Source organism: Cynara cardunculus, assembly GCF_001531365.2.
Source record: "Cynara cardunculus var. scolymus isolate 2C chromosome LG 8, CcrdV1, whole genome shotgun sequence".
Classification (NCBI taxonomy): domain Eukaryota; kingdom Viridiplantae; phylum Streptophyta; class Magnoliopsida; order Asterales; family Asteraceae; genus Cynara; species Cynara cardunculus.
The window spans coordinates 24,532,623-24,544,856 of NC_037535.1; the positions used below are offsets into that span (position 1 = coordinate 24,532,623).

General features: G+C 35.6%; 1 protein-coding gene across 2 annotated transcripts; it reads left to right on the forward strand.

Moving 5' to 3' along the window:
• Window positions 1-2,308: 2,308 nt before the first annotated feature.
• On the forward strand, window positions 2,309-10,769 carry LOC112517263 (lys-63-specific deubiquitinase BRCC36). Of its 2 annotated transcripts, XM_025124639.1 has the most exons (11): window positions 2,541-2,630; window positions 3,053-3,150; window positions 3,282-3,469; window positions 3,746-3,833; window positions 4,848-4,933; window positions 5,290-5,508; window positions 6,672-6,850; window positions 8,769-8,927; window positions 9,012-9,092; window positions 9,189-9,243; window positions 10,368-10,769. In XM_025124639.1, exons 4-11 carry the CDS (start codon window positions 3,749-3,751, stop codon window positions 10,542-10,544), a joined length of 1,041 nt encoding a protein of 346 aa, XP_024980407.1. In that variant the 5' UTR covers window positions 2,541-2,630; window positions 3,053-3,150; window positions 3,282-3,469; window positions 3,746-3,748; the 3' UTR covers window positions 10,545-10,769. The 2 variants fall into 2 exon arrangements, with proteins under 2 accessions (XP_024980406.1, XP_024980407.1); XM_025124638.1 differs by lacking the exon at window positions 3,053-3,150 and having other exon boundaries at window positions 2,309-2,630; window positions 3,344-3,469.
• The last annotated feature ends 1,465 nt before the right edge of the window (window positions 10,770-12,234 follow it).

The window sequence follows — 12,234 nt, forward strand, 5'->3', positions numbered from 1 at the left end:
TATCTCGCTGCATTGCGCGAGTACTCTTCTAGTAATAAAAAATATAAATTAAAGAAATTACATAAAAAAATAAGAACTTTTAAATAACTGATTTGATATTAACATCAATATATTATTTTTTCAAATTTTTATGATATTTTTAAATTTATATTTTATTCAAAAATAAAATCATTATTGTTTTCTTAAAAACACATAAAATAGTATTATAACATCGACAGCGACAAATAATGAAATAGAACATTAAAATCAAGATGTGTCTCGCTGCATTGTGCGAGTACTCTTCTAGTTTTAAATAATATGCATGAATAAATAGTATTTCATGTATAAAAAACAATTTTAATTTTTTTTTATCAAATATTTTATAATAGAAATATAGATATACTTCCAAAAAAATGTACATTGTTCCATTATTTGTCCTTTCTTTTTCTACCATCCTCTTTATTGTCTCTTTCATTCCTCATCCATGGGATATAGAACATAATAGAAATAAGTAGTTTATCTTTGTCACATAATCTATTTCAAATTTATACTTTATATATATATATATATATATAGAGAGAGAGAGAGAGAGAGAATAACAATTAAATACAAACCACTCATATTTGTACAAACCGTGCAAATCATCTTTATTCGTTAATTTTATAAAAAAAATTAATGAAATTATTTAATCTTATGAAATTATTTCATATAATATTTTTTTTTTGATAAAATTGTTTCGTATATGGTTATAAAATTATTTCATATAATAATTATGGAATTTAATGAAACTGTTTCATGTATTTCTCTAATATTAATATTATGAAGATGATAATATCCATGATTAACACCATCCACAATAAAAATGATTAATTAACCTTTTATAATTACAAAAAAATGAACAAAATGAAAAATTATGATCGGTTGAATGAAGTTTGTACGGTTTGTACAAATAACGTGATTTGTAAAGTAAACCTCCTCTCTCTCTCTCTCTCTCTATATATATATATATATATATATATATATAATCTACTCCTTTAATATATACATCACGTGAGATAACCAAAATCAACCACAGTTCAATATAGAGATTTAATGGTGTCATATCTTCTATTTGTTTGTTACTTTTATGCACATAAAGGTTGGAACGAGATTAGACTAAATTGAATATGACAAGTTGTCTGTTTGATGTTTGGTACGAGTAAAAAACGGGAGATTGGGTTGGACAGGTTGCCCCATAAATATATATCATATGATAGTCGTCATTGATATAAGTTAAGTAAATGTTTAAATTGCACAAGTATCACACACATACATACATCCAATACTTAAAAGATTTTGATGCATTAGATGATATTTCAAAGGAACCCAATTCGTATACGGAGAAAAAAGATTGTGTTTTATTTGTGGTGTCTGGTGCTTGCGGAGGTTGTTCTAACGACAACGGTTGTTGCGGCGATCAAAGAAGTTGCCAGTGACCGACGTGACAACATGGTGATCGATATGATGGATGGTGGTGGGAGTGATAGCCGATGTTGGTGGAGGTGGCAGTGATGGGTGGTGGTGGCCGATGGTCGACGGTGGTTGCGGTAACCATGGTTTAACATCAAACTGTTAATTTTACATCGACACTGTGTGAGGGAAGGAGGAGACAAAAGTAGAGCAGGATAAGAAAAATGACCAACTTTCTTTCTCAATTTATGGGTTGCATCAACGGGTTAGGTTCCAGTAAGAATGCAAGTTATAGTGAGAAATGTAAAAAGAGATCTCCACCTCTTGATCAATCATAAATAAAGATCAACACTAATGCGGTGCACCATAATGCACTAAATCGATTCCTTTGATCAAACGTCCGTATCCCTCCGTATTATTTTTACCTTAACTTCTATTCTCACATGATCTTTCGTCTTGCGTCAACAACGGAACAAATATCTTTACCCATCTTTTAATTAAAATCAAAAGTTAAAAATGTGCCTATCACCCGTTTAACCTAGGGTCCGTTTGTTGGCAGTTTAATGGAACTCAACAACTTATTCGGTCAGCTATACAAACTGTTTGGTAGTGACTTTATGATATAAAAAATGACTTATTCAATAAGTTTTTAGAGTGAAGTTTTTTTTTTTTGCCTAAAACCAAGTTTTTTTTTCAAACATATCTTACCCAATTAAAAAAATATGTTTGAATTTCAAAACATTCAGTAACGACCAAACAAACCTTACATAAGAGTCACTTAAAATCAATTGAATTTCAACTTTTGGGTTGTTTATCAAAATCCATTACTATTCACCAAACCTTGCCTTGTAGAAGAACAAAACAAACGGTATCGGGTAGCTGATGTACCGTAACCATCTACAACCACCCACAGGGCATTACAATCACTTGACCAAAAGCCAGTTCCCTAAAGTCATCGCCGAAAGCTCCACCGCCTTTGCTCCGATCGGACCGACCTTTTTCCGACCTCATCCAGCCGTCGAGATTTATTCGGAGAGACGGAGAACGACCGGAACGGAGGAATTCGTAGGAGAGAGAAGTAGAAAGACAGAATGTCGCTAACGAGTGTGAAAATGGCGGAGGATGTGTGGTTAACGTGTCTCACTCATGCATTGTCCACCGAGACTGAAGAAATCATGGGGCTTCTTCTCGGTGATATTCAGGTCATACCTTTGCATTCATGTTCTTTCTATTTCTTATTTTCTAGTTATTTACAACTGTTTTTAGGGTTTCTTTAGTTTTACAAATAAAAATTATCTATACATTTTGCCTGCTCCGGAGCTATTGCCATTACTTTGTGTGATTAAAGTCGTATTTGATCGAGGATGTCTGTGTGATTCCGTGGTCTGTATGAAATTTATCTGCTTGAAACTGCTCGTGCGCAAGGGGATACTTTATTTTTGTTAAACCCGTTGGTAATTGTTCTGCTTGGAGAGTGTATGATCAGGAACATGTTTCTTCTGTTTTTTACCTGATGTGATGTCCTTGCTAAAGTGGAGGGATTTATGTTTAGTCGTTGAATGTTGATCATCTAGATGATTTTATCCCCCTTTAGTTCCATAATATTTTTATTGTTATTGAGCAGATAAACATGGGAGCTATATTTGATTATTTCTGCCTATTTGAGCTGCCATCTTTTCTCCTAATAAACAGAAATGGAAACTAGTTCACTTTTTTAGGAAGGTTGGTTTTGGTACTTCTTACTCGTACGGGATGCTTATAACGGTTTACATATTGTGTTATTTTCTCACTGATTCTGTGTTGATGATTACGATGTTGCAAGTTATGTTAATAATTTCGTGTCTGGCTATCAGGTATTGATTTCCTTGATGCCATATGTCTAATTGGTTTTTTATATGCAAAATTGCAATTTCAGCACTCCAAGAATGGGAGTGTGACTGCCCTGATTTGGGGAGCGTTGCCACAACCAAGGTCTGATAGGCAGAAGGACCGCGTTGAGACAAATCCCGAACAGTTGACAGCTGCATCAGTTCAGGCTGAGATATCCTTTATATGAGCTTACTTAAACTTGTTAGTATGAGAAGCTTCATTTTCTTTTAATTCTGTTGCTCTCATTCTGCTCTATTAAGAAAATATAATTCTCAGCTGAAACTTCATTCAGATTAATCACATTTTATCAAACCATTGGGTGAATACAATGTCCATCAGACCATACAAAGGGTTTATAATTTTTCTTAAATATATTCTTCTTTATGGGTGGGGAGGGGAGAAATGAGAGTGAGAAATGCTTGTATTTGTTCAATTAACTCCATAACACAAAATGACGGTGGAAATTGGAAGAACCACACGAGTGATTGGCTGGTATCATTCACATCCGCATATCACAGTACTTCCTTCTCATGTTGGTAAGTGTTCTTATACTACTACTAGTCTTATATGGAGAGTTTTTTCTTTTCTTTTTGTAAAGGTGTGGGATGCAAACAGTGAATATGGTTGACTAACAAAGGTACTAATTTCTATAGTCTATACATGAGATATGCTTTTACTGAAAACCTTCCAATACCTGAATTTTGAATCCAGCCACCTGCCATAACACAAAGGTCAGAACTTTTATGCAGAAATTTGACTTATTTAATATTCCTAGAAGCCTAAATGACTGTAATTTAGAAGCAAGAACATGGCAGCTGCTCATAGATAAGAGAGGAAGCGTATAGACTTCAGACTAACCTTTGATCTGTAAATTTTTCTATGTTACACTAATTGGGTTTTGGGCAGTTAGTGATAATCATGGTTCATGTAAATTACTGTGCATAATAACAATAAATAATTTTATCTCATGCAATAGATTGAAAAAATCCAAAGCAATAGCAGCGTTGTGAAAATTGAAAGTTGTACATTGCTGTCAATTTATCAATATCAGCTCTCAAAAAAGGGTTTCCATGATATTTGCACACATAATAAGAGAAACTTTATAGTTTTCTTCTGAGTCAGAAAATTTAATAGATCACTGGTGTTTCTATGTTAAATTTTCTGATAATCAACATCTTTTTAATTTTCTCATTACTTAAGAGAAGCATGGGAAGACTGAAGAGTCTAACTTTGAGACCCTGTAGTTAGCATGACGCTCAAATGAACTTTATAATACTGTTATCGCTATTTGTACAGTCGTAAACTGTATCATCCTTGGTGTTATTATGCTTTCTCACGAATGCTATTCCTAGTCCAAGATTGAGTGTCCCTACTTTTGCAAATGAAATTCACCGGGTGTTGGAACTCATTTTGGATGGGAGGGATTTAGAAAAATGTAGCATGCAACTCTTGGAGGGTGGAAAGTATAGCCTGTTCATCTATTTATGTTAAATGTATTTATTTTTCTTACTCTGATCAAGATGTATCATTGTGTCTTATAATTTCTGCAGATGTACGGACTCAGGCTATGTATCAACTCCTAGACTCTGGGTTTATAGGGCTGATTTTTTCATGTTTCAATGAAGATCAATACAAGGTTCTGAATTTAATTAAAATTTTGTCGAGATTATTTTCTAAGCTGTTAGTGTAAAGAATTTTCCATAGTAACTCTAAAATGAAAACAAATGTCCTCTCTCTCTCTCTCTCTCTCTCTCCCTCCCTCTCTCCCTATATATATATAGGGAATCTTAAGTCCTACAAAATAAGGTACTCCTGCGCTATGCCTCCTTGATAGTAAACCAGTGACACCTTGTGATTTTAGAGTCCCATATCTAATTTCTTTTACATTATTAGTGTATGGAAACTCACTAATTTTTATGGCTATAAAGAAAACAATTCCTTTGACATGTTTTAAGTGCTTCTTAATCTTTAAACATGTCTTTCTGGTACCAGGTTGGAAGAATTCAAGTTACTGCATTCCAGTCCTTGGATGGAAAGCAGAATCATGTGTTAAGACCTGTTCCTATATCTCCTATACATAAAAGTTCCATTATAGATCTAGAGTCTTCAGTAAGTTCCACTGAGCATTCACTCACAAATTCTGGCTCAACACGGGTAGAATGTCTAGAGCTTGACACTGGTGATTCAAAAGCTGCTGCAGGAGCTTCAAAGGTATATTTGTCAATTTTGATTCTGGATAGTTTGTACAGTTTATTAAGTGTATGCCTTAGCATTAAGATCTGTGATACATGGTGGCAAAGGCTGCTGAAATTGAGCATCCCAACCAGAAGATGGACGGATTTAATGTAGATGTTAAGAGGATCTAGAGTATCAATAAACAAGGGCTGAAGCTTAAATGACTAGCTGATAGTGTGTACTCAACAGGGGAGGGGGTAAAATATGGGCTTGTACTTGAGCCCGATGGACCCTGTGAATCTTTTAAAATCAAAAGATACATCCTTGAAGAGATTTGAACTCTGTTCTTCGTTCTCCTTTAGCTCCAGTCTAGTATAGGGGCTTTGAATGGCTACCCTTTGTATAGTTTGGGGTTGCTGGATACGGGATCCTTGTAGTAGGCTGGACCAACATTCAGCGGAGAGAGGGCAGTCTTTGAAAGCCCCATGTTTTCCCTTTTGTCTCGTTTTCACTTGTTAGTTGCAATGCTATTTGTGCTTTAGTGTTCTGTACAAAAAACTAGGGATTAAATTATAGGCAACAATCTCTCTAGCCTTACTTCTAGACTTCAACCCAAAAGTTTGCTGTATAACTTTATTCATTTGCTTCCTTATGTGGCGTCATGTTTGAATGCTCCCTTTGAACCCAATTGCTTATTTTCCCATTTATGTGTAATGAGGAATGGGCTCCTGTTTCAGTCAACCTTCTCTTCTGAAAAACTAATGGTAGTGTGAAAAGAAATGCCATTACACATATCTGCAACATGTTCTGATCATAGATGATGTTCATAACCATTGCCCATAAGACAAAATTGGCGTTAGGTCTGTCTGTAAATCTTACCTACTTTCAGATGGGGAAAATTGCTTCCACTCTACATGAGATGGTAGCATATGGAGTTCACAAATCTAGTGCTGCTGGTGATCATTCATCTGTTGTGACCATTGATGGCATAGATCACACATTTTATATCATATTGAATCCACCTAGTTGTGCTTTTGAGTTTGTTAGGCTTGTTGTAAGTCACTATAGTCAATATACTGAACTGGAATTATATATTGGTCAAATTATTGGTGAATCTTTGCTTCAGTCCTTCTGATACAGAACTTCCACATTGGTCCTCTGCTTTCATTTTCATTATGCTTCTGACTTTGATTGGTCAGGGCGGAGGAAAATCATCTGCCTTGAAAGGTTTCTTTGCAAATGCTGATACCAACTATACCGGAAGAGTAGGAGGGAACTACCCTACTGGTAACATGGACAGTGCAGTAGTTGATATTGACCCCATGGATATGTCTGACAGTATGCAAGAGGCAATGCACCGTTCAAATATGGAAATGAGGTACGCATATGCTTACTTCTCTGATCGGCATATATGTATGTATATATTCGTACTTCTTTCAAACTATTTCCTTCTATGCTAAACCTGTAATTTTATTCCAAATTCAGTAAAATGTCATTATTTTGCCCACGACCCAGAGCGCTACTATTGGCATTCGGCTTAATCATGTTAGTGTCTGCCAATTAGTTATCATAATGACAATTATATTTGTTAGGCCCACTCATAATGGTTTTTCGGTTTAAAATGAATGAAGGGAGGCTTACCTCTTTGTTTCTAACTTGTTTATTATGTTTGCCAAGTGATCATGACTGAATTATATGCCTGCATGAAACTGTGATTTAAATTTAATTGGTTGTGTTTATGCCACTTGAGTTTCGGGTCTTGCTCGATTCCTGGGCTTGCATAGAATCTTCTGCTTCCAGGGTAGCTGGAACTAATATTGCAAACATGTGGCCCTCGGGCCTGTAGCTCAGTTGGTGAAGGGTTGGAGCGACTTTGCTCAACCGGGTTAAAGCTCAAATCTTGCGTGAGACGGGCTTGGACCCATCCTCTTGTCTCAGCTGCCGAGTCAGCTCTGAAATGCCTCCTTACATGTGGTTCCTAGGGGCGAGTTCCGTGTGGGGCCGGTCGGAGTTGCCAGTTATCAACCTTTTTGCTCAAATATTACAAACATGTGGCCTTTTTAGTTAGGTGGTCATTTATATAACTTGCACAAGATAAGCTCACAATATAGTCCTTGCTTGTATATCTCTCAAAGAATGAAAGATTATCGTCTTCTGCCTTTCGAACTTTGTTATAATAATAATAGTGGTAATGAATCACCATGATACTAACCCCGTTTAGCGCCTGTTTGTTAGCAGCTTAATGAACTTAATAGGACTCGCAACTTATTCAATCTACTATACATGACTGTATGGTAGTGGCTTAATGATATAGATGGTGGTTTATCAGTAAGCTTCTAGGGGGGGGGGGTTATGCAGAATGACAAGTTTTTCCCAAACCTACCCCTTCCAATTAAAAACACGCTCCTTCCATCTATGAAAAAACCCTCCCAAACAAAAATCTTCTAGATCTACACAGATAGATTAATCCACAGAGACAGCTTTATCCATACACTCTTAATGGAAAACCAACCAAAAAGATATGTATTAAGGTGTATAATTAGCATCAAAGCTTCATGACCCTGATCCTGCTTATCTTTCCCATTATGAAAATTAATGCGGAAGCAAGCCATTCCCTTAGGGTGGGTTTGGTATGTGGGACAGGACAACAAAAACTTGTCCCACGTTTGGCACGGCATTTGACTGGGACATGACATGATCGAGTGGGACAAAAATACATTTTTTTCCCACCAAATTAGGTGGAACAAAAATCAGGAAGATGGATAAGATTGGTAAATTACTAAACTACCCATGTTAAGTTAAAACTCTAAAACCTTCCACAATTCTTTCACCTGCATATCTCTCTATCTCCGCCCAGTCCTGTCTTAATCCCATCCACCAATCTTGGGTGTGTTTAGTTTGTAGGATTAGGAAGGGAATGAAATTACATCATGTTACAAATTATAAAAACTTATAAAAATAATTAAATTACCTTTTAATTAATTGATTATTACAAACAAGTGCTTTTAACATAATTTAAAACATTATTACAAAAAAATCCTATGAAATCCCTCAAAATACCGACTGCCTTCATGAGATTTCTAAATCCCATGTTTGTGGGATTTCAATTATGGACTTTCCTTTAAACCAAACACGTGGTTGGAATGGAATTCTATATCCCACCAAGTCCTGCAAACCAAACGGGCCCTCAGTAAACTACAAAGAAAGTGGAATCGCCAGGGTTTTTTATCTTGCTTCATTCTTGACGTGTTTGTGTTTCATGTGCATGACACAAAACGGACTTTTGTTTCTGGCAGCGGTGCAGAATACATCAGGAAAGAAGTCCCTCTTCATGTTATGCCGACTTTATCTCTTCTCAATCTCGAATCACCTTTGACATCATTCTCTGATCTACAATCCGTGTTGTATGAGGAGGAGCGGACGGCATACCATCAAGCAATCATACAAAATATGAGGTGCATTTGATACTTTTATCACATTATGCTTAACTTATTGCCATGGGTTATTCTATTCAATACAGACTACTTTATTTGATGTAGAGACGGGAAAGTCCATCCGCTTTCTTTCATTCATCATACTTCAACCTATCAAGCTTCTATCTGCAAATTAATGGAATATTGGTTAGAAATTACTACTATTACCTTCCTCTATTTTATTACATATAAAAATGGTTAGATTTATCTTCCCAGCAATTGACATCAAACCGTGATTTGCAGCTTAAGTCCAGCCATAAATTCTCTTCAGGACCGTATATCAGAAAATGAGATTCGGGTATGAAAGCATTATATTTCATGTTTAGCTTTTATAGCATAATCATATTTCGGGTAAAATTAAAATTAGGGGCTGTTTACTACTTCCTAACACTAACCACCTCTTACTGGGTAAGAGTGTGTACCCGATAAGAAGAGATGTTTACCAACACACCCTGACTCACACCCAGTGAGGAAGGGGTTGCTTTCTGACTCGGTCGGTGCTTACCCCGACATTTGATGATCGACTATTTTCAGTCAACACTTACCTAGAGAGGACCTCTTACCCAAACTGCAATCATACTGCCCAATTTGTGTCAGTAAACGACCACTTAGGAGACGGTTAGCAAACGCTTAGTGGGTAAGCGCTTACAGGGTGTCACTTTTCCGAGTGAGCATGACAAGGACCTAGAATCTTACGCGGTAAGAGGCATAGGAAGGACCTAGAATCTTATCTGGTAAGAGGCATAGCAAGGACCGAGAGAAGACTCTTACTCGGTAAGCGCTTACCGGATAAAAGTTGCTTACCAACAATCCATTTTGATAGCCGAGAATGTTATCCAACAAGGTAAATGAGGGCAAGGCTCTTGTGGATAAGCGGTTACCCGGTAAGTGTTTGGTAAATGGCCCCTTGGTTTTCATTGCAAATTAACCATATTTTCTTGTGACCAAACCAAACAAGTCTAGTATATAGATGGGGTCCAGTAGGGAAGTAAACGAGCAAAGTCGAGTAGTAGGTTATTCGAGCTCGGCTGGGAAAAATTATACTACGCTTGAGCTTGATTCGAAGTCGAATAACTGCTGCAATGTAGGGTTCGAGCTTGAATCTTTTGAGTTATCGAGCTCTATGGGCTCATACTCTCACTATCAATTAACTCGTTTATTGACTCGAGGTTCATAATTTTTATATTTTTATTGCATTATTTATGAACATACAAGTATGCTTGGCTCGAAAAAATATATGCTCAAATCGCTTGGTTGGCTCGACTCGAGAAATTTATCCGAGCTTTCGAATGAGCCGAGTTGAAAATTGGTTTTATGAAGCTTGACTCGTTAAGTTAAACGAGTTTTATTTTGTGTTCGAGATTGACTCGAGCTTGAGAATTATTTAGCTCAAAAGTGACATTTTTTTTGTGTGTGAATCAGCTGCGTATACTTGCAAGTGAAGCGAAAATCCTCGAAAAAGAAAGCACAAAAGGGACGGGGATCGATTCAAGTTCTTCTCCTCGAAGTGTTGCACAAAGAGGAGGTGGGAAGGATGTATACAGTCCTTTTGAGAGATCGGTTTCCGGTTCTAGTAGTCGTAGCAGAAGGGGTTCTTAGTTGTTTTTTTCAATATGCATCGGCTTTTGGTGTTGGAATTGTATGATATCGGAATCATCCTCGTGTTTGATTAGGTCGTAGTGATTGGATTGTAAATGGCGATCGATCGAGTTTACGCATGTATATTTTTTTTGATCAAGGGTTAGGGCAAAAACATCTTGTTTTCAAATGTGAATCAATAGGGGCTGCCATTGCTTGCTACTGTTAAAGTCCTTCCCATTTCTACATCAAAGAGTCGCTACAAATCTTTTGATTGGTTTATTTTTAAGTTATTTTATTTGGTTTACCGAAACATATGTAATCAAAATAATTGTATGAAAAAGTAACGTAATTTAGCTTGATTCCTATTTTGGGTAACGTGCTTTCAAAACTTTCATTTTGGTGCCTAAGATGTAAAGTTTTAAACATTTAAGCACCCGGTTGAAGCATTAACCGGTTACATGCTGATGTAGCGAGTTATGTGGTATCCAACTTAATATTATTTGTTAGACATGAATATCTTAATCTAAAATTAGTTTTTATGTATTGTGGTTTATTAGAAGAAATAGTTGATGCTTCAACCGATTACCCGGATACTTAAATGTTTAAAACTTTACATCTTAAATATTTTTTTAATGTAGATTTTATGTGGGAGGTTCCTTACGCGTAGATAGTAAGATAATGAAATTAATGTTGGAAGTGTATTGAAGTGGTTTTCTTTTTCATATTTGACTTCTTACGGTAGTTAGCTAATATAAGGAGCGTATTTAAGATGTTCTTAATTAAGATTCTTTTACTAAACATGACTGGTTTATCAGTTAACAATTAATTTGTCAACCATAACTTTGGTATGCATATGATGCTATGTATACTATGTTATACTGTATTCTTAAAACTTGTTTTTCTTTTTATGAATTTTAAATTGGTAGTTGTTATGAAAAGGACAAATTACATGAAAAAGTAATGTATTTTAACTTGATTTATATTTTGGGTAACGTACTTTCAAAACTTTTATTTTGGTACCTAAGATGTAAAATTTTAAACATTTAAGTACCGGGTAACCGGTTGAAGCACTAACCGGTTACCATGCTGATGTAGTATCCAACTAAGTATAAAATTTTATTGAATTTTAAATTCAAAAGGTAAGTCAAATCACTCGCTACATCAGAATGATAACCGGTTAATGCTTCAACCGGTTACTCGGGTACTTAAATTTTAAAACTTTATATCTTAGGTACCGAAATCAAAGTTTTGAAAGTACGTTACCCAAAATATGAATCAAATTAAAATACGTTACTTTTTCATGAAATTTGACCGGATGAAAATTTACAAGTTAATAATGAAAGTATATATGAATTGATAATAGAAATGTGTGATGGAAAGAACTATCAAATATGGATTTAAATTTTGAGCCATAGTTTTGTGGAAAATGACTTATAACTGGTAATCCTCGAATCAATACAGACCATGTTGTTTTAAGAATATGTAATGTTATGTGAAGATTATATTTTTCATAAGAAATGGCATTTTTTACTGGGGTAGGGGCGGATCTAGTCCTTAAATACTGGGGGAAAGGCCCCCAGTCAAAGATCAAAAAAGTTTGTTGATTAGCTTAAATTTTTATTTTTACCTTCGTCTTACATGGTTTCCTCCCAATCTCATATGATCATATACTTTCCTGGATCTACCATTGTTTACAGGAATCTCTAAC